At 33.7% G+C, this 23,723-nt stretch overlaps 1 protein-coding gene across 2 annotated transcripts in view; it reads left to right on the forward strand.

Annotated features, from left to right (window-relative positions):
- SEMA3D (semaphorin 3D) overlaps nucleotides 1-23,723 on the forward strand; it is a 194,127-nt gene that overhangs the window by 87,245 nt on the left and 83,159 nt on the right. Inside the window, exons 4-5 of one of the 2 annotated variants that reach the window (XM_007982331.3) lie at nucleotides 766-926; nucleotides 17,270-17,332. In XM_007982331.3, coding sequence (XP_007980522.3) covers nucleotides 766-926; nucleotides 17,270-17,332 — 224 coding nt within the window. Of the gene's footprint in view, nucleotides 1-765; nucleotides 927-17,269; nucleotides 17,333-21,727; nucleotides 21,842-23,723 lie in introns of those variants that run through there. The other variant, XM_073009164.1, reaches the window with a different exon arrangement.

Consider the following 23,723-nt stretch of genomic DNA (forward strand, 5'->3'; position numbering starts at 1 on the left):
TATTGATTGTAATAATTATACCACTGAAGTGAGGGATGTTGATGATGGGAGAAGCTATGAATGTGTGGAGTAAGAGGTATATGGGAAATTTCTGTATCTCTCAGTTTTGCTATGAACCTAAAACCGCTACAAAAAAAGAAGTGCATTTTTTTTAAATTAGGAAAAAAAGTGCTAAGAGATTTCTGACACACTTGATTTGATATTTACTTTGTATACATTAATTAATTTTATAGGTTTGCAAATATTCATATAGATAGATGCTTTAAATGATAAGAATATGAACATAGGGTTGTAAAATATTTCGTATCTAACTTTTTGTGTGTTTACATATTTTATATTCATTTTAATACTGCGTATTTTTCACACATAAATATTGTGTTAAAGTACAAATCTAATACATCTATTTCTAAATAATTATGTTGAAAACTGTAATTACATATAGCTATATTGGCCTTTTTATGCTGTATGTATTCATTTACAAAGTGGGACAATATGTATATTTAGGCAAGTAAATATTTTGCTTATTACTAATTCTTTCTTTCTTTCTTTCTTTCTTTCTTTCTTTCTTTCTTTCTTTCTTTCTTTCTTTTTTTCTTTCTTTCTTTTTCTTTCTGTCTCTCTCCTTCCTTCCTCTTTCTTTCTATTTTTCTTTTTCTTTCTTTCTCTCTTTCCTTTCTTTCTCTCTTTTCTCCTTCCTTCTTTCCTTCCCCTCTTTTTTTCTTTCTTCTTCTTTTTTTTTTTTTTTTTTTTTTTTGCTTTCCATAGACTTGCTGCTTTCAAATAGCTGTATTCCCTTTTTGGGTTCATCAGAAGGACTGGATTTTCAAACTCTTCTGTTAGATGAGGAAAGAGGCAGGCTGCTCTTGGGAGCCAAAGACCACATCTTTCTACTCAGTCTGGTTGACTTAAACAAAAATTTTAAGAAGGTCAGTATATTTATGTATATATTTGGTTAAATTCGTTTACTTTCATCTTTCTTCTTCTCCCGTTTTGTTTTGCTTTGTTTTAAGGGACGCAATGTCAAATGCAGTGCATCATGTACATGTCAAAAGGTAGTATACTTGAAGAATATATTGCCTCTGATGCACACTCTGGATTTTTATGGATTTAAGTACATATGCATGTTCTTTATTAAGAGTGAATAAATATAATAAAAGCCTTGAAAATATAAATGAAAACATCAAAAATTAGTTAATGTACATTAGGCTGTATAATAGAAATGCAAAGTTTGAGATTGAAGAAATGACAAATGAGTTATACATCAAGAATGAATATGTCCATAACAATAGTTGTAAAATTAAATTTGATTAACATTCAGTTCACAAATAAGCATACTTTCAAATGATAATGTGGCTATAATAACAAACACCATGTGGCTTTTTCCACACTCCCATTTCACATCCGAATAGGTTTCTCCTACAAGTCAATCACTCTCAGCAAGTATAGATAATCTCCCAACTATGGGTTCATTAAGACAATCTTACCATGACAAAGAAACGTACACTAGTAATTTAAAAATCAAAAGGCAATTACTACCATGTCCTACATTTTCAACTACCAGTGTGAAACCGGGAGGAAAGGGTGCCACACTTTAGATGTCGTCTACTAACTAGTACTTTAGCAAATATCAATATCTATGTAAGCAGAGATAGATGCTAAGACTGGCAGAGATTGAATGGCTGATAAGATTACATAATATCAGATCTCTTCTGCATCTTTGAGACATCTTCTATTATTATCTTCTATTGTCTTTTTAACCCATCTTTTTCAGAAGTATTGAAAAAAAAAAAGACTAGGAGCAATTGCAAGGTTTAAATCCAATAGTTACCAATATTGAGTTATTCTTCAAAGAGAATTGTTTATAGGCCATCCTAGGACTTTAGACTTTGAAGCTACATACAGTATTCATCTACAATGACCACTTTAACTCTCTAATTGTGAGATTTAATAGCCAAATATCAGTTGCTCAATTATTTTAGAATTACTTATTCTCAGGGCTTTAGTCTACACAAAACATTTGTCTTAATATGCAGTATATTACTTACTTAATTTCTGCAATAGAACAATGTTATTTGGTTTTTATTCAATTAACTTTTAAGTAGTTCTTTCACACATTTTTAAGGTCTGCTAAAGGAACAGGACTTATTGCTTATAAAGGCTCATACTTAAAAAAATTATTGCTGCAAATGTATACACATACATTTCATGTAATCTGTGTTTTCAGATGAAAAACTGAGGGCTAAAATACTGCTAGCAATTGTTTTTGACTTCTGTTAATCCAAACACACTAAGAATCTCATATGATTATCTTTAAAAAAATTAAAGTTATCTGGTAGTCTGGATATTGTTTAATGTAAAATAAAATAAGCAGTTGATTATGTACTAGAATTTGAAAGTTTGTCCTCCATTCTAATCTAACATTATAGCTCCATTCCATTTTTTACTTAAGGCTGTATTTTTTTCTTCAGGAATTTCTTTTAAAAATACTGACACTCCTAGCATGAGCCAATCGATGGCATCAAGTAACATCTTAATTTTCAGTAAATATCTTAGCAGGAGATGACATGTTTTATGAAAGTGGCCAAGGGAAAAAATCTTAGTTAACTTTGCAATTTTGCTTTAAGAGATGCCACGTAGCTTAAAAGGCGTTTTTTCCAAATATGTCTCAGTTTTACTATACTAGAAAAAGCAATTCATACTTTTAAGGGAATTTCTTCTTGTTCTGTTCTCTGCCTTCAGGGATTGGAAGAAAACGTCCCTTTATCTGAACTGAGTGTATTAGATCATTGCTTAAAATAAATTCTTATAGCATAACTTCCTGCTGTGACTATTTTAAGCAAGTCTCTCTTTGGCGATGTTTCATGCATGAAATGTGCTAATATTTAATAAAGCAAATGTTTATGAAGTAGCAATTTATCTTATGATATCATTAAAATAAAGTTATTTGAATACATTGTAAAATTAGATGTTGTCTACGTAACTGATATTTCTTTATATCTCTATAAAATGTATAATTCATAAGGGGATTATGTATGCAAAGGTAATAATTTATATTATGTAGGTATCCACCATTCCAATTTATATAAATCACTCCATTGCTAAGGATACTCCACAGTAGCACCTAAGTGTCAAAATGTAGTACTTTAGCAGTGTTTAGACCCACTTGGTTTGCACTGGCTCAGTGCCCCTCGGCAAAGATCCAAACTCTTCTGCGGAGGAAACCACACATGTTGGGACTCTACGGGTCTGAAGGCTGTCCTTTGTACTCTTTAGGGTTAAAGCAACCTACAACATATAATTGAGTTATCAGTGACTGGTTGGGTTTTTTTTTTCCCTTGGAAAGTTTAAAAGAAAAATCTGTAGAAAATACTCGAAGTTAGCAAAATTTACAATATATGTGAACTTTGAGGTTTTGTACAAACAAGGCTGTGCCTCTTGAAAAAAGGCCATTATCATTCATATTTGTCATGGGCATTTAGCGTAGAATCACCAGAAATTATAGCAAAATCATTCACAAAATGCGTTTTGTAATAATTATTTAATAATACCTTTTTACTATCTTTACTGTTGTTCAGACTAGATTTTGAGTCTACTAGAGTGAATAGTGCAGGTATATAATTAGTAAATATTTGACAAATAAATGATTGCAGAAGAAAGTCATAATTAATTAGAATTTTAGGGAACATTTCCACTATCTAGAAAATAAAAATTAAGTAGACTGAGTTGTTTTTTTGTTTCTGTTTTTTAAATTCTCTGGCATTTAAAGAAGATGGATGATATTATGACCTTCTTTTTGTCTTTTCTGAAGTTTTTTTTTGAGAGAAAGGACTATTTCTATAGGGACTTAGACTTAAAAGCAAGTATAAGCACACATTGCAAGGATGTGACACCTCACAACTTAACTATTCCGAAGTTTAATGATTCCAAATTTGGTCCGTAAGGCCTCTCTTCAGCTAGGGAATACTCGTGGACTCCTTCTCTGGGACAGGGTCTGGAAAGAAGATGCTTATTGATTTGACAGCCCCTTCCCCCAATACTAGATCAACATGGAGCAATCAGAACCACCCAGAAGTGATCACATTGTGAGGGAAGGACATGGATCTAGAACGGTATTTGCCATTTCTGACACTTTTGTGTAGGTTGAGTTTCTCCAGAAGCCAACTCTGCGATGAAGATTGTATCATCAGAGCGTGTTCTTGGAATCAGCCCAGTGGGAGGAAAGCTAGGAAGCAGTATTAGGCAAAGGGAGATTTGAGCTGTGACAGTCCCAGCAAAAGCCTCAGCTGACAAGCCAAGCTGATAATGTGGCAAACACTTCAATATATTTTTCTAGTGTGAGTGATAATACCATTTTTAACTTAGTTTATCCTTTTTTCCTATCTAATCTATTCACCACAACCATAAGAGTTATCGTCACAAAATTAAAAGTCTGAATGTGTCTCACTCACTTATACAACTCTGGCAGTTTTTCCTAGCAACTTGAATAAACTCCAGGCTTCTTCGCATTGACTTTTTTTTTTTTTTTCCATTATTATACTTTAAGTTCTAGGGTACATGTGCATAACGTGCAGGTTTGTTACATAAGTATACTTGTGCCATGTTGGTGTGCTGCACCCATCAACTCGTCAGCACCCATCAACTCATTATTTACATCAGATATAACTCCCAATGCTTTTAAGGCTCTTCTAGTGCATTTCCACCCTGTTTCCAGTCTCACTGTTAACTATTCTTCATTGTTCTCTCACATGCACTCTATTTTCTGCTTCTCTCTCCCCACCCCTCTCTTTCTACTTTACTCAAAGCATCCTGTTTATTCTTCATAAAATAAAGAATTTACTATCAAGTTCTATGCCTTTTCTAAAACTTCCTGGATTTCACTTTCTTGCTCATTTCACTGCTTTTCATTCTTGAAAGACTTTATCAAATTATATTCTTTTGCTCTCCAAGGCTTCACCTTTTGCTCTCCAAGGCTTCACCTCACCCTTGGGAAATTTAAGTGTTCTTCACGTTTACTGGTGCATTTTGTATATTTATGTCAATGTCAGATGTCCTAGCTGATAGTGTTGTCAGTATTGATTTGTGTCAGTATGTCTTCATCCACATTATACATTTCTTGAATATGGGGATAATCTTTTATGCACTTCTGATTCTCTTTTATCACACTGCACAATGTCTGATACATAAAATACACTAAGTGGTGTGTTTCTCTAATTTTTTTGAATTTGTGATTTTGTTAGTTTTCCTTTTTTGAGTAAGAAACTACTATATTGCTTTTATCAATTAGCATGGAATAGATAGCTAACAGAAAAAAAGACACCTAAATTTCTATTAAAAATTAAGAAAATACAGTCATATAATATAAATATGTTCAGAGTTTTAGTGATTACACAGATGAAAATATCATCTGCTTAATGATGTTATCGAGGACCCAGTTCTTTCTCTGTCAGCCATTCTTAGGGTTTGCATTATCTCTAGGTTGGTAGCAAGATGGCTGCCACAGTTTTCATGGGTCACATCCAGACAAAGAAATATAAATGGAAAAATAGATAATCACTTATATCTCTTTTTTAGGAACAAAAATACTTTTGTGAAACCCTTTCTTTCATCTCATTGGCCAGAAATACATTAGTTTCAACTCTCAAACTTGCATGGAAAAGAGGGTAACTATAAGGTGATTATATCAATCACCTCAAGTTGAAGGAATATTTAGGAACCAAACACTTTGATTACAACACTTACAGAGAGGGAGCAGAAAATAAACTTTCTTTAAAAATTAATTGACTTAGAAGACTGATTTTTTCTTTTTCAGTTTAACACAGGTAACACAAGGGAAACATAAAAGTTTTCTCAGCCAAACAAAAAGAAGAGGATATATTGCCTATTTGGAAAGACTTATAAATATTAGCTAGTTCTACAAGAAAATTATCTGGAAGAATTTATTATTCTTTCAGTAGATAGCCTCGGAAGGTATTTGTTGCCAGTAAAAATCCTAAAAATGATGTAGTTTTTTCATCTTGTATAGTAAAAATTGAAAAATTTGCTAATCCTCATAAATAATTATTTTCCTTCCCAAGAGTTTATTTGCCTCTGCAAAAGTTTTCTCTGTCTTGATTTAATGTAAACTTCATGAAATCTGGTCTGCTGCAAATCTTTTTAATTATGGTAGTATCATGTAAGTTTTCTCCCTTTAATATTTTGACTGTTTTGGGGGGCTGACTTTGATGAGAAAGAGTGGATTGTAACTTAGTTCAAACTTACATGTTATTCCATAATCATAGTATTTAGCATTATATGCTAATTATTTAATATATAGAGAACATATTTTTTAAAAATCAAATAACTAAATATGACTTAAGCACCATTTAATATATATCTTAGTGTAATTATAAATAAAATAATGCTGCTTTTATTGGTTTGGTTTTGTCAGTCTCTGCAGCCGAAACAACTGATACGCATTATAGAAATAAAACCTGGGATACTTTATAAGTGACTACACTTTGAATATTTTTTCTTTTGCCCTTCTACTTGAGCCAACATTTCTTTTTCATTTGGTTCAACAAAAATCCATTGAGTATCTATTATTATCACTAAGCATATTGTAATAGAATATAAAACTCAGATCTTGTCATTGCTCAAATCCTAGTTAGGGCGACAAGGCATAATACAGTTACAAGGAAAGTTAGAAAATTTTAAATGTCCAAAATAAGAAGACAGATCACATATGGTAGAAACCTAGAGAGAGGAAAACAATTACATGTTGTTCATGGTTTTGAACTAGCAAGATGGATGAGTAAAATTTGGATTAATGTTAACTGGTTAGTTTAAAATGTTTGCATTTAAATTTGGAACTGGGGTTTGTTGTTTCCTTGTTGTTCAGTTTGAATGGGGAAATATATGTTTGAAAAATGGAGCAGAAGAGAGTCTATTCTCTATTCTGTATGTAGATTTCTCACCTGATCTTAGCCAAAAGGCTGAGAAGCGATTGTATGTAGATTTCTCATAGTTTAAATTAAGGGAGCTGCATTTTCCTGCCCCAGCCCTTAACATCCTACTCCATCTCCTTAGTCAGAGGAAGTATATAAAAGAAGAATTTTTAATAGTCCTTCAGAAAGGTGGCCAACTGTGAATAGACATTTATGTCTATTTATCATTCATTTACAAGTGATGCATTAGAAGCCTGTTCAGTGTAGATATTATAATAATGAATGTGTGTGACATTTGTACAATATGGTTTAAGGACCCATGGTTTCCAAACAAATGATTCAAAACTACATAGTAACTGTCAGTTTGACTACAAGTGAACATTCTCTACTTCAGCCAGCCTTAAGTAGTCCTAGCAATAATTCATATAAAATCCAGAGCCCTCTCTATGTAAACTTCAGGAATAATGTATACAAACTGAAAGTCTTCCTCTCCCTCTTTCTCACTCTTTTTTTTTTTTAATGGAGTCATAGTTGATGGTAAAAAAAAATGTATCCAATACTCTCTGTTTGGTTATGTTACTTAGTTGGACTTCTGAGTTAATGAATTATTGGGATTCGTCCATATGAAAATGTTACTTATTTTGGAAGCAGTTCAGACTTGCAGGGATGGAACGAGTCTCTAAACCAGTATGAAAGCAAAGGGTCAAAAAGAGAATGACGTATGACTTACCAAGCTGAGTACTGCTTTTGTGTCTATATTATTCAAGGATTTATTTGTTGGCTTGCTTTCTTTCTCCTTCTTCCTCTTCCTCCCTTCCTCCCTTCCTTCTTTCCCTCCCTCCCTCCCTCTCTCCCTCTCTCTCCTTCCCTCTCTTCTCTTTCTTTCTTTCTTTCTTTCTCTCTCTCTCTTTCCTTCCTTCCTTCCTTCCTTCCTTCCTTCCTTCCTTCCTTCCTTCCTTCCTTCCTTCCTTCCTTCCTTCTTTCTTTCTTTCTTTCTTTCTTTCTTTCTTTCTTTCTTTCTTTCTTTCTTTCTTTCTTTCTTTCTCTCTTTCTTTCTCTCTCTTCTTTCTCTCTCTCTCTTCTTTCTTTCTTTCTTTTTTCTTTCTTTCCTTCTTTCTTTCTTTTTCTTTTCTCTCTCTCTCTTTCTTTCTTCTCTTGTCCTTTCCTTCCTTTATTTATTTTCTTTCTTTCTTTCTTTCTTTCCTTTCTTTCCTTTCTTCTTTCTTTCTTTCCTTCTTTCTTTCTTTCTTTCTTTTTCTTTCTTTCTCTCTTTCTCTTTTCTTTCTTTCTTCTTTCTTTTTGCATGTAATTATAAAAATTACTCAGATTACTTGAAATCCTTAATACTACACCCTTATGTTTGAGCATTTATATTGTGAAAATAACTAACCTAAATGAGTTTATAATTTTACATATAATAATTTTCAGTGGACTATTTAAACACCTTTCTTTGCCTAACATAAAAAGATCTTTGTTATTTCCCTTTCTTTAAGGAAGTCTACAACAAGACTTTTGATACATGGGGACTCTACACTTGCTTGTTTGATATTAAGTATAAGCAAAAATACTATTATAAATCAGAATGATTTTCTGACTCCAGTTCTATTAACTTACTCTATGGCTAAATAAGACATTTCTGTCTAATGCTTTAGCTTGTAAGAAGTCTATTATATAGTGGGAAAAGAATAGAATAAATAACCTTCTCACTTAAAATCAAGTTATTGGTAAAATAAAATTGTCAGTCTTTTAATTCTTATTTAATACTTGAAACTAAGAAAATATAAACACATGGAAAGCATGTGGACAGCCTAATAAATTAACTTCGGTATAAGGCACCCTGCTTAGATTCATGGGATTAATCTGTTTCCATTGCCTGCCAAGCATATGCTGTCTAGTAATCACAGAGCTAAAACAATCAACTCGTTCATGGATGTGCTGGCTCTCTAGCCCGGGTGCTCATGTGCAGGTCCCATCTGGTCACTGTAATGGACTGTCAGGATGTTGTCAGACTGCTCAGACCTCGCCAGAACTCTGACAAGAACTCATTCTCTGTATCCAATTCTATGGGAAACTCTGCAGATCACTTTTCAATGAATAATTATTGAGCGCTCACTATGCCAGGTTCTGTGCCAGGTACTAAAGGTGGTAGGAAGAAAAAGCAATGTTCCTTGACACCGGACATCAGTGCTTATTAAACTTCAGTGAGTCATAGATTAGAGGTGTTGAATAGGATTCACTACAAAAGTTTGAAGTCCATCCACAAGAGTAATTGGACCGCAACTTCTAAATTACTGACCATTTGTTAATTTCCTTGAATGTATTTTAATTTGTATGGTATATTAGCATTTCTCTCTCTTTCATGCAATACATATTGGTAGGTTTTGTTTGTTTGTTGGTTGGTTTGTTTGTTTTATGAGATAGGTTCGCACTCCTGTCACCCAGGCTGGACTGCAGTGATGTGATCTTGGCCTACTGCAGCGTTGACTTCTTGGACTCAAACAATCCTCTTACCTCAGCCTCCCGAGTAGCTGGGACTACAGGTGCTTGTCACCACGCCCAGCTAACTTTTATTATTATTATTTTTAATAGAGACAGGGTGTTGCCACATTGCCCAGTCTTGTCTCAAACTTCTGGGCTCATGCAATCTGCCCACCTCACTTGTAATCCCAAAGTGCTAGGATTACAGGGCATGGGCCATGACACCCGGTCTTGCAATACATATTTATTGAGGTTCTACTATATTCCTGATACTCTTCTAGATCCTGAGAATATAGTGAAAAATAAAACAGGTCAGACATTTGTGCTCATAGTGTCTTCAATTTGGGAATAGAGAGTTAATGGAAAAAAAGAAACAAATAAAATAACACTTATTGTGAAGTGTTATGTTAAAAAATATGTGGTGTTCCTGGGAAACTACTTCAGATTGTTATTAGAAAAGACCTTTCTAGGGAGATGATAATAAAATTGGCATTTGAACGTTTCTTTCAAATGAGTATTAACTTGGTGGAGATGATGATTTGTATTTTAAGGCTGGGCAGCTGAGACTCACACCTACCTAAAGTCACAAATCAAGCGGCGATGCCGTAGGGACTCACATTCACATCTTCTGATTGCACTGCATTTAATTGATCTTTACACCTGGAAAAAGGTCTCAAACTAAACTTACTTTTGAAAAAGAAAGTACCAAATGGATGTGATAAGCAAAAGTGTAGTACAAGACAGAGATAGTTAGTGGTAGAAGGCTAAAATGCAGGTGAGGCTCCTGAGCTGAGTCGGGAAAAGGGAAAGACAATTGTCACCCAAGGCTTCAAGAAGAAATATCATGGAAAAGACCACTTTAGACTGTGCCTGGAACTCCATCTTCTGTATTGAAGCACATTTTCTTGCAAAATTTGTAGGCCTGCCCTTATATAAAAATCTAAAAAATAAAAGTGGAGAACTTAAACTTCCCTTCTGTAACAATTTCTGTCTAGGCCAGGCCAGTACCCACTGTGCAAGCTTTACCTTTGGCGCTGTTGCTCTTGTTTTGCAATAGGAAAACACCTCCCTGTCCTGGGAAACCAGATTAACCATTGCTCTTTTAGTTGTTCAAATACTTATATAGCATTCAGAATGACTTTTTTTTTTTCTTTAAAGACATTCAAAAACTTGTATCCTGTTTTTTGAAAGAGATGGCCACTATCTCAAGGGTTCTGAATTTTTGTCTTTAATTAGGTTCTATGAACAAATTTCAACTTCCTTTTGTGTGTCTCATTCAGTTGTTTTGACATCTCTGAATTAGGCCAAGGGGCATTTGACTGACCATGCACTTGCTAACTTGAGACAATTAAATCACTTCTCCAAAGATGAAACAAAGGGCAGATATAATTAGAATTTCCATTTGATGTTGTTATAAGGTCTTATCATTATTTGAATGTTTCTGTGACTTGCCTAACACTGAATAATTAAAAATTAATTGTCTGACATTTTTACCTTACTAAAAGATGACTGTTCATGAATGAAACAATAATTGTTAGGGATACTGCAATATTTTGTGAGTCCCTTCTAAGTATTTTTTTTCAAAGTGAAGTAAAAATAATATTACAAGGACAAAAAGTTGTTTTGGATTTTGGACAGAGATAAGCAAATAAAATCAATATAACTAGATCACAGCTTGTATTTTAAGTTCACACAGTTTCCACTACATTTTCATTAAAAATATTATTAAATCTTTTTAAGAATATGTTTAAACTATAACTTTATGCACAAAACCTATTTAAGGAGGAACTCAAGACAATTTTTATTTCAGTAATATGGTCTCTTTTTGTTCTAGTAAGCTATACAACTCTAAACGAAAATATACAGATATATGTTTAGACAATAATATTTGAGCCTTCCAAGGTTAGCATGAAAAAATTAATCCTTTGCAAATGATCAACTGTGAAATACTATAAAGGCAACATAAATACAGTAATATGGGTAAGTCAGTAAATTATAGAATATGAGGACTGGCTTATGAGACATACTTGTTTTACAGTGTTGACCCATAAACTCTTATTTCTAAGTGAAGAAATGTTATAAATTTATTTACTTCTGTTTGCCAGTTTTCTGTTATCAACTAGATCTATAAGAATTAGCACTCAAATTAAAACCAATTGGCAAGTATTGTTTAATAATTGTTCAATTAGTAATTATACCCTGAATAAGTAAGTTGAGAGGAATTCTTAGGTTCTTCTGGATCCACAGGAAAGATCTCCATTTGATTTCTGATGTCTCCTGCATGTGGATAGATAGCAACAGTAAGCTCTCCGCATATTTGAAGTCCTTGATATCAAGGCTCTAAGGTCCCAAAGACCACAACCCACCAAAATTATATCCTTAAAATCTGTATCTGGTGCATCAGCACAAGGTTAGTTAAGAATTAGTGTTATGTGGGAATATTTCAGAACAATTAAAACCGGGCCATTAGGCAATGGCATCTCTGCTTCTGATATGATTCTCTTTGATAAGTGAAGGAAAAATATCTGTGGATGACTTTCTAAGGGACAAATACAGTTGCATCAGCTTTTAGAAACAGGGACATGTGCTTTGTTGTGTGCTGTTTCATGCAACTTTTAATATGTCAAGATACTGTGTGCAAGACACACTACAGTGCAAGAAGATTTATGAGGCATTTTATTGCCAATGAATTCAAAATGCAGTAAGAATATTAATCATCACTGTCTCAAAATTGTCCATATTAACTATTGATCCTGAGGGTTGACATTTAATAGATAATGTGGATATTATATTTTTAACTATATCATGTGACTTTTGTCTAATAGTGACACAATCTCAAAGCGTACTGACTAGGCTACTAAAATAATCCAAGGAACACAGGTACGTCTTGGGCTGTTGTACAAAATATGCTGAAACTTCAACCTATATGTGAAACATATCTTATTCTATACCCAGTCACCCTACAGTTAACATCTCTATTTTTCCCTTTATATAACTGTGTGTGTCTCTGACTTTCTCTCTCTTACTTCCCCCTCCACATGCACCTATACACACACACACACACACACACACACACACACACACACACACGTGCACGCACACACACGCATACACACACGGGGCGGGGTGGGAGAGAGAGACTAGAAAAATATGAAAATAGTGGAATGCTATTATATATGTGCGTGTATTGTACATTATATATTGCATTCTATAAACATTATATATAATGTGATATATATACATATAACACTTCAAAAGATTGTTGAAACTTTGCCAATTCTATGTAAGAATAAGAGTGGATCTTTAAAAATGAATTTGTCTTGTTTTTTGTGTTTTTAGATTGAATTAAGGGAAATTCTGTCTCTTTACATTATTTTCCAATTAGAAATAAAAATGAATATTTTTTTTAAATTTCTTTATTCTAATGACTAGGTAGTCTGTAAGAAAAAAGTCCACCACAAATCATAATTAAGCTGACATCTTTTCAATATTAACACAGCTATAATGACTCTTTTTCTCTTCTAAGTAAAGGTTTAGAGTCTAAAAGACAATCAGATATATCATGGGTTGTTTTTATTTAAGGTAATTCTGTTTGTGATTGCTAAACCTTGGCAGCATTGTGTCAAAATAAGCCAATATGTAATTTCAATAAATCGTTATTTTTGAAGGTTTTAATTTTACATTAAGAAGTAAAATTTTCTTTGTGATTCCATCTCAGAATCCCTGTGCTTGTATGTAACATTTACTTGCTAATCAAAAAGTCAATTCTCTGAAGCTTGTAATTAGTTGTATGGCTTCATCAACTAGAATGATGCAACTCAAATTACAATTATGTGACTTATAAGCAATAACCGAAAATGTACAACAAAAACATTAAAGCATCTTTTACAGATTTGTATTTCTTTACAAAGAGAATAAATGTGCAATTGCTATTTTGGTGTCAAGTCCCTGAGACAAAATTAGAGTTGAAACCACCTAACTAAACCAAACTATTATATTAGAGTTGAAACTATTAAGAGCAAGTAATTTAAAACAGAGGCTCAAAAGTAGAGACTGCTAAAGATGCTGTTTACCAGTAAGCGCTCCACAGTGCTCCCTGGGCACAGTGGTTTCATCTTGTGTACCCTTTTCTCGCTCTGTCTCTCCCATCCTGACTCAGATCCAAGCACCTCAATCTTGGCTGACATACAGAAGGCCCTTCATAATTATATGTCTAGTGAACAAACAGTTAATGAAGAGTAACTACTTGATGCTAACTTTGAAATCTTGATTTAGATTTCAAAAACGATTGCTTCCACATTTTGTCATTCTTTAAATAAGCCCCTCCTCTTAGAATTACTAATGAATATATTCACACTTAATTTTGGTGGCATCGTTTATCTCATAATTTAACTCAATCACCTAATACTATGATTTGAAGTAAAAGATAAAACCCTTAAAACCCTTTATCCTTTTTAAGACTCATTTTCTTAATATGAAAGAATTATGTATTTTTTGTTTCCTACATTATTAATATTTGTATGATATGTAATTATGAACAAATCTATAGATATTTGCCCTATATGTATTCCTGAATTGCGATTAAACCTGATTGTCATCTAAAACAAACAAAAAAAGAACATGATCTTTCATGCTGAAATGGTTCAAAGAAATATTAATCTAGCACCATAGCAAAGACATGGAATCAACCTAAATGCCCATCAGTGGTAGACTGGGCAAAGAAAATGAGGTACATGTACACTATGGAATACTGCCCAGCCATAAAAAAAGAAACAGATGTTGTCCTTTGCAGAAACATGGATGGAGTTGGAGGCCATTATCCTTAGCAAACTAGCACAGGAACAGAAAGCCAAATACTTATAAAATGGACTTCTGTATGTCCATGTGTTCTCATCACTTATAAGTGGGAGTTCACTGATGAGAATACATGGACATATAGAGGGGAACAACACACAGTGGGGCCTTTTGGAGGGTGGAGGGTGGAAGGTGGGAGAGAATCAGAAAAAATAACTAGTGTGTACTAGGCTTAATACCTGGGTAAAGAAACAGTCTTTACAAGAAACTCCCATGACGCAAGTTTACCTGTGTGACAAACCTGTCCTTGTACCTCTGAACTTAAAATAAAGGTTACAAAGAAAGGAGAAAAAAAAAGAAAATATTCTTTAAAAAAAAAAAAAAAAGAAAAAAAAATTCTAGGCTTAAGATCTGCGTCAATAAATGTATTTTGAGTGCATTAAAAAGATTAAATCAGTTGACAGGTTATAGATAAGTAGTCTGTGTACTATTTTCAGTCCAATGACATAAAGTTGTCCTTTGTAAAATCATTGTAATATTGAAGAACCAGCAAGTACAGCATTTCACTTTTGCAAGGTGAAAAAGTTCTAGAGATTGGCTGCAGAACAATGTACATATACTTAACATTACTGAATTCTACACCGAAAATTGTTAAAATGATACATTTTTTATGTTATGCGTTTTTAACCAAAATTAAAAATAATAATAAAATTGGACCATTGGATGGGGGAAAAAGTGAGAAGATACCCAGAGATCTCATAATCTCATATCTAAAGCAAAGACTCTGAATTCAAGATGCAATTTTTTTTTTTTTTTTTTGGCAGAGCCTTGCTCTGTCGCCCAGGCTGGAGTGCAGTGGCACAATCTGCGCTTACTACAAGCTCCACCTCCCGGATTCACACCATTTTCCTGCCTCAGCCTCCCGAGTAGCTGGGACTATAAGTGCCCGCCACCAGTCCCGGCTAATTTTTTGTATTTTTAGTAGAGACGGGGTTTCACCGTTTTAGCCAGGATGGTCTTGATCTCCTGACATTGTGATCCTCCCGCCTCGGCCTCCCAAAGTGCTGGGATTACAGGCATGAGCCACCACTCCCGGCCAATGCAATTTTAAAAGAGCACTCAGTCCACTATTTTTGCTAGCAATGATGAATAACAAAGGAACAACCAAAACAAAAATAACAAACAACATTGGAAGAAACTCTCCAATTTGTGGCCAACTGCAGTGTTCCATCTGGATTATTAAGTTATGGCTTCACGATTCTGGGTTTACGACTAACCATTGTCCATTGGTCCATGCATTGCCCATTTTAATCTATTTACTAACTTACATTAATCTCTTGTTCTTAATTATGTATTAAATGCCTGAAAATGTACCCTCAAATACAAATGCTAGAATCTGATAAATAACCTGTTTCTTACCACCAAGTCATCCTTCTCCTCGTCTCCCATTTTGGCTGGCCATTTTTCTAAATGCACCCACCTATACACCTGAAATGTAACCATTTTATTTTAGTTGCTTTTAACTTTAATCTAAAGCAAGATCATGTGGTTTTCAATTTGAGGACATATTCTTTTTTGACCTATTACTGAGTTGCTAATTTCCATTCATATTGCTTTTCATTGCTGTAGCTCATTGATACTTGACTGCTGGCTGCTATTTAAAGTTGTGTGATAGTAGAACTACAGTGATTCAAACCATTTCTGAATAAATAGCATTTTCTGGTCTTCATTGTGCACCTTGTCAAGGTTAGCTCATCACTTGAGCCTCCTGCTGTCTCCACCGCCTGCCTATATACATACCTGGATTGTAATTTGTGAGTGTTAAGATCTTCTCTAAGTAAATAATCTTGCTTCCTTTTAAAATCTCAAAAATTTCATTGTATTTGTCTATTTTGAATGCTATTCTCTGTTCTTTATTTAGAGACATAAAACCCTAAAATTTCACCACAAAGATAATATCATATAAACATTGATGACTTCTAAATCCTTTGTTAATTCCAGGTTTAACAAGTCTCTTTCAGTATATTCCCTCAGGATATTTTCTTTTTTTCTCACCTATTAAAATATTTTCTGCTACCATTGGTAAGAAACATAATAAAAGTCTGTCCGGAACTCCTGGAGCATATATTATAAGATTTTAGAGGTTGCTTTTCTTGTTCCTTCTTGCTTATATCTTAACAGAGAGCATTTCTTTCTGTAAGCTAATGAAGTTACATAACTGCTTAAACTTTATTTTTCAAAAACTTTCTTACAGAATTCCTACAAAAACTTCCTGACAGAATTTAAAAGAAAGAAACACAAGCCTTGAACACAAGATTGTGAAGCATAATTAAAAGCTATCAAGCAATGAGTTTGGAGCCCTTGAGTTATATAATGGTTGAGACCCCCCCAGTTCAGGAGTCAGACGGACTTTGAGTCAGATTGTGGCTCTGCCATAAGTGTTATGGTCCTCAACATGCTATTTAAAGACTACGTGACTAAGTTTTCTGATCTCAAAATGGGAAGAATAAGTACAGCCATCTCAGAGGGTCACTGTGAAATTTAAATAAGATAATGCTTATAAAACATTTAGCTAAGTGTCAAATGCATCTGAGTTCCAAGCATGTTAAATACTGTCAACAAATTCACACTGGTCCTTGGCTTGAAGAAAGAACTTATGCTCTGACAGAGAGTTGTTTCTAACACTTCATGGCACGTGTTTATGATGTACTGCTACTCTGAGAAAACACAGAAAAACATGGTACATACAGCCTCTTATTTGGACAAATGCTCATGTGAAATTCTGTTGACATCATGATAAAGCTTGTGGACCTCTGAACATAATGTATCTACTGTTACATACATTAAATTAGAAACTAGAAGATTAACAAAAATGGATAGTACTAGACACTTTTCTTTTAGAAACTTTCAGAGTGGCTTTGGGAAATACTTAAATCTCAGATTTCCCACACTGACTCTAACAACATGCTTAATACCCATTCTTTCAATTTCACACATCACTCTCTAATCAGAATTGCAGAGTGTTAGGGTGTTTCAGATATTCAGATTGTAACATACTTTGAAATGTTTTGCAGATTTATTGGCCTGCTGCAAAGGAACGGGTGGAATTATGTAAATTAGCTGGGAAAGATGCCAATGTAAGTATGAAACTTTAACAATTATCTTTGTAAAACTTCTACTGATATGAGAGTAAATATTTATATTGGGCTTTATTGAATTAATGGTATTAGTGTATTATTTTTCAGACTAAACTAACATATTCCATGTGAATATTACTGTGGAATAAAATATCTCTACCTTACCGAAAGCCATGATATTATTTATAAAATTTAAGAAATCTAGAAACATTCTAATGTATTAATTCTAAATATTATTTTTGTCACAAAAAAAGATTAGAAACACATTAAAATATTCAAAAATAAACCATCCAAAAGATTGTAGTTCTAGGAATTTGTATTTTTCATGTATGCACATGTATTTTGTAAGTGTACATAAAACCATCAGTTATTTTAGCATCACAAACACATAATTGATATGTAATTTCAATTGAGTTGAAATTAAAATATCTATAAGAATTCCTTTATGTAGTGACATGATGGAAAGAACAATAAGAATTAGTTAATCATGAATGACAGCATTCTGGCATAAGAACTAATAATTACTTCCTCTGAAATTTACATATTAGTAATAATGATTATATAAAATAACTCATAAAAGACAACTAGAGGGTACTAATAGAAGCTTTTAGTTTAAGCTGCTTTGAAGAGCAGAGAAAACCCTTAGACAGGTATGACTTTTTGTCTCCGGGATGGTCTTATCTACCTTGATTTCTGCACTGTCCAAGCTGTCCTGCATGCTCTCTCTAATCGTGTTATCTGATTTATCTCCAGCAATGAGGGCCATGACTCTGACTGGCTCCTCTCCTCATCCGAGTGCTCTGATTCAGGCCAGATATTCTGTCTTCTGCGCCCTGACTTCTTGCATTATGGTAATGGGGAGAATTGCTCTTTTTTTTTGGCAAAATAAATCACATTCAAGTTGTAACCCAAGATGACAGCAGGTCGTAACCTGGGGCAGAAACATGGACATCTTGAGGCTTTTTTGCACCATCCTTTCATCGTACCTCTAACCACAATAATGCAGGGGTGTTAAACTCAGTAATACCATCATATTTAATAATAACAAATAGTGTTTGTTATATGACAGGATGAATAAAGAATCCTTTATCAACATGATGTAAATAAAACAATATGACACATAATGCCTAATGATGTGAGAAGCGCAGACAGCTAATAATCTCAGACAACAAGTTAGTTCACTCATTTCTTACTCATTTATTCAAAAAATATTTTTAGAGATCCTAAATATGTATATGAAATTTGCATCATATCTGTCCTCATGCAGCTTTCAATCTAATGGGGGATACAGATATTGCTCAAATGATGACTTCTACGTAGTAACTACAAAGTAAAATAATTGAAATGAAACAAAACAAATTGTGGTGACCCCTCATTTTATATTCAGTTATTAACAGAATTAAATGTCATCCTTTCAAGCATATTTATATTAGCAGAAATATATCAAGGAGTGTTAACATAAAATGCAGTGGGAAACAGTTTTTACATTTCGGTCACTAGAGATGAAAGAGATTAAACTATTCTGTAATGTATTCTTCTTCCTCCCATGGCTTTGGTATCTTCATCGAGTTCAATATTCCAACACCAAACAGGTACTCAGGTCTGCAAAAGCACCAGTACTTTACTGAACACTCATAGAGAAAAAAATGCTTTGGTTATGAGAGTTTTTCAAATTATTTCATTTAATGGACAGTATAAGCATGGCATAACCACCATGAACATTTTTATATTTCTGTTTCACCAGTACTGAGTATACGATAAGGGGGCAAGAAGGAAAAGGATGTTTTCAATTGACTCCAATAAACTGGTTTTCCCATGGAGTAGATCAGGGATAAACAGTCAAGGTCAAACAGTCAGTGAAGGTTTAAATTCTGACAGTGTTCTCACTTGGGTATGTTCACTAATTCCAGTTACATAGTAACTTAATTGCCTCTCTTATTAAGTTAAAGCAAACGGAGATAAACTTTTCTGGAGGTGATATCCTTGACCATGTAGGATTCTGTATATAGAACAGATTATTCCAATTCGGTCATAATTGTGAGCTAGCAACCACCTCTAACCTTTAAGTACATTTGCTGCTAACCCAGGATTAAAGATATGAGGAGCTTTTTGCTTTTTGCTGAAGTCTATAGTTTGCTGTTGAATCATGTAGTGATAATTTTTAATTTTTGCCTCATTTTAACTTGTTCCTTTAAAATAATGTTTCATTTTAGAGCTACTGATAATAGCTAACACTTTTGTAGCAGTTACCATGTTCAAGGAACTGTTTTCAATGCTTTACATTTATAACCTCATTTAATCCTTACGACAACACTATATGCTAGATTTTATTATTATTTTCTATTTTCTGGATGAGAAAACTAAAGCCAAAAATCTTAAATGGCTTGCCCAATATCATGCATCTGGTAAACGGTAAAGCCAGGGATTGAATCCAAAAGTCTTGCCCCAAGGTCTGTGCTCTTATATAACATTATAAAATATACATATAAGATCCAAAAACTATATCCTTCAAATTATTTCTCTCCGTAATATCACCAGAACATAGATCCTCATTTTTAACAGTATTACATAGATTTTGGCCGACAGAAAACTGAGACAGCTCTGTGGTTTTACTGACATCTTTTATTATGTTTGGCATTACCCTCTCTTCTCCTTCCTCTCTAGTAATTTTTACCTACTTCCCAAGAGTGTGTTTAGGATTAACAAGTGTTTGGAAAGACTGTCCCTTTACACAAAGGTACTATATAACTGCAAAACAGTGAATTATTTACCCCAATGAAAGTTAGCTAATTGGGGTGGGGATAGTAGAAGATGAGGAAACAAAAGGGAACTATTCCCCTTTGTTGAACATAGTCCCCAGTTTAATCCAAAGAAGGGTAGAGGTGACAGGAAGATATTTGGTAGTATTTTGCCTCTGTTTAGTGGAAAGTTATTCAAAAGAAAGTAACTAAAGAAATGTCTTTAGTCCTGACTATATAATTGTGGGTTCAACAGCTTACTCCAAGCAAAAGAAACCACAGGGTGAGGGTAGCCTGGGCTGTTTGTCAGTTTAACCACAGAGGGGCACAGCCTGTCCACACAGACATTACACAGAGTTAAAGCGTCTTCCGTAACTTCAGTTCTTTGATTATATTCACCCTCCTTCCCTCTCTCCCTCCTTCCCTCTCTCCCTTCTTTCCTTCCTTCCCTTCCTTCCTTCCTTCCTTCCTTCCTTCCTTCCTTCCTTCCTTCCTTCCTTCCCTCCTTCCTTCCTCTCCCTTTCTTTTTTCTTCCTTTCTTTCTCTCAAGAAAGTCTAAAACTAAAATAGAACATTCATTGTAGAAAGTTTGCAAATTATATACAAGCAAAAAAAGAAAAACAAGTCATTTATAAATACCTTCCCCATGAACACTGACCAGAGATAACTGGTGACATTTTGATGTTTTTCTATCTTATCTATTTACTATTTTTCAGTATGAAATCATTGTATACATAGTCACTTAAAACACTTATTTTTTTTACTTCACAGACTGCCATGAGCATTTTCCCATGTCATTAAATTCCTTTTTATAACACTACTTTTAATAGTTACACTGCATTTCTTTATGTATTATTTCATCAATCCCCTATTGTTAGAAGTTTGGTACATATCCAGTTTTACTATAGAAAATGACACTGTACATGAAAAATTTTTATGTAAATATTATGAACATCTTTGATTATTGAGTAGACTTTTATTAGTTAAGGACATAAAAATTTTTATAAACATGTTGCCAAATCGCCCTCCAGAAAGTTTATGCCTCATATGCTCTAACCAGCATTATGTGATCAACGGAGGGTGTATTTATTGTTAATATTGGATACAACATACAATTAATGCTTAATACAAATGCATATGAATGAATAAGATATGTATATTCTTTGCCAATAAAAAGAAAATTTGCTGTTTTAGCTTGAATTTTTTTCATTACTCTAAACATCTTATATAGCTGTAAAATAAAATTTTTAAATAGCATATCCCTGCGGCCTGTATTTTTTTAAATTTTCCTGTTTGCCTTTTTTGTGCTGATTATTTACAGATTTATAAAACATATACACACACACCCACACACACGTATATGTAGATGTATATAATAACATAAATATGTATAGAGTATACATAAGGTATAATGCCTTGTGTTCCACGCATGAAAACATATTCTTTATCACTTTATCAGTTACCTTATTTGATGTATAGACTTTATTTAAATAGTCATTTCTATCTTTTTCTTTAAAATGTTTTCTTTTGCACTTTTACTGTAACTGATTATTGCTCTGTAGAAATCTTCACTGTTAGATTTCCCATTTTTAAGTATAAATGTGATATATGAGATTTTCTATTTTTATTTTGAAGTGTTAACCATCTATTAAATAGTTTTGTTGTTGTTGTTGTTTGTTTGTTTCTTTTGGACGGAGTCTCGCTCTGTCACCCAGGCTGGAGTACGGTGGCTCAATCTCAGCTCACTGCAACCTCTGCTGCCCGGCTTCAAGTGAGTCTCCTGCCTCAGCCTCCTGAGTAGCTGAGATTACAGGCACCTGCTACCGCTCCCAGCTATTTTTTTCTTCTTTGTATTTTTGTATTTTTAGTAGAGAAAATTCACCATCTTAGCCAGGCTAATCTTGAACTCCTGACCTCGTGAGCCACCCGCCTCAGCCTCCCAAAGTGTTGGAATTACAGGCGTAAGCTACCGCTCCCGGTCCTATTTTAAAGATTTTAAGACCTAAACTGATATCTCTGCATCCTGGATCCTGTCTGAGAACTTCTAGACAAGCCTAACATGTAGCACAGAGACAGATATAGGTGAAAAGTCAAAAAATGTTTGATGATAACAATATTCTGCAACACACATTAAAAAAAAACCAGATAAGATTCCTAAATCATTAGTATCTTCTAATATTTAACATAAATAAATTAAAATTAGCTATTGTAAGTCAATTATCATACTAGATATAAAGCTGTTTTGGATTTTATTGGACACTACGTACGTCTTGAGAATTACAAGTACTTCTATTTTTCTATTATCTTCCCAGGTATCTGGGGAGAAATTAAAATTCTAAGTGTTAATGCATAGACTAATATGTTTTTGCTTTTTTTCTCTCCAAGTATGAATTCATCTTTATACTTGTCTATTTAGTTATTTATATATGTATGAATATGTCTGAGAGATAAAACATTGAAACATCTAATATTACTTAGGATAATTAAAAAGTTGATGTTTTCTTTGGTTCTTTCTCTCTTCTCCCCCTCTTCTCTTTTTCTTTCTCTCCCAATGGGGGTAGGGTAGGGCCTATGGAAAGTCATGTAGGTAGGAGGAATAAAGGAAGGAAGGAGAAATTCAATACTTTTCCTAAGGTGAATATATTATTCCCTGGGTTGTCTGGTCACGTGCGGTGATTGACATTGTGGGCAATAGCTGACAAATTAGCTTTCAGGGAAAGTTACAAAGGCTGCTTCTCAAAGTTATCTTTCTTCATGCCTCACAGAATTACACTACCATTGATAGCCTTGCAGGTCACTAAGTGAATTAAATCAAGTTAATTATTGATCATGCTATTTAAACAAATCTTTGAAACTTTGTGTATAAGAATAAAACAATACAAGATTTCTGAGACTTAAAAAAGTGAAGTTATGAATTGAAAGGGAAGTCATTGTAAAGTTTTTTTTTTTTTTTTTTGCAACAAGGATTGTTTGGCTTAAATGTCAGCCTCAGCCAAAATTTAAAGTGGGAGACCTTATCTTTCATGATCTCTGTTCACAGGTTTCTTTTGCTCAGGCAGCCAAGGCCTTTCTATTGCCTCTAGGCTGCTGAGAAAACCATCCTCTCTCAACTTCCCTACAGAAAACTTTGAACACAACTGACATTTTTGTAAACTGTGTCAGATAATTCAAGATTCACCCATACTTTTTTATTATTATTATTATTATTCCATGTCAGCCCAATCAGACAGAAGTAAGAATTTCACAAATTAATCTGAGGTATGCCTTGTCAAGTCAGGAAATTGGCATATTAGGCTACTTTCTAGGACTAGCACCATTTTAATAAAGTACTCCTAGAAAAGTGAAAGGAAATGAAATACTTTAGATGTGATTCAGAATTTTTTTTTAAATAATCACCAAAATTATATCCCCACTGTGTATAAAATGTTACCCTGGATCATATTTGTCTTTTTAAACAGTGCTGCGTCACTGGTGGCTTCTAATCTGTTTGACTCCATAATTTAAAATCTGGAAAGGGAGTTATATTTCTTTATCCAAATATTTATCTCAGAATCTTGCAAAATTACTTTCTAAATTCTAACTGAGCTTTTGAAAAAATGAACTAATTGGTGGTGAGTCAGTCCTCCCCTCACTCCAGCCATATGATTTTACTG

The sequence above is a fragment of the Chlorocebus sabaeus genome, chromosome 21 (genome assembly GCF_047675955.1).
Source record: "Chlorocebus sabaeus isolate Y175 chromosome 21, mChlSab1.0.hap1, whole genome shotgun sequence".
Classification (NCBI taxonomy): domain Eukaryota; kingdom Metazoa; phylum Chordata; class Mammalia; order Primates; family Cercopithecidae; genus Chlorocebus; species Chlorocebus sabaeus.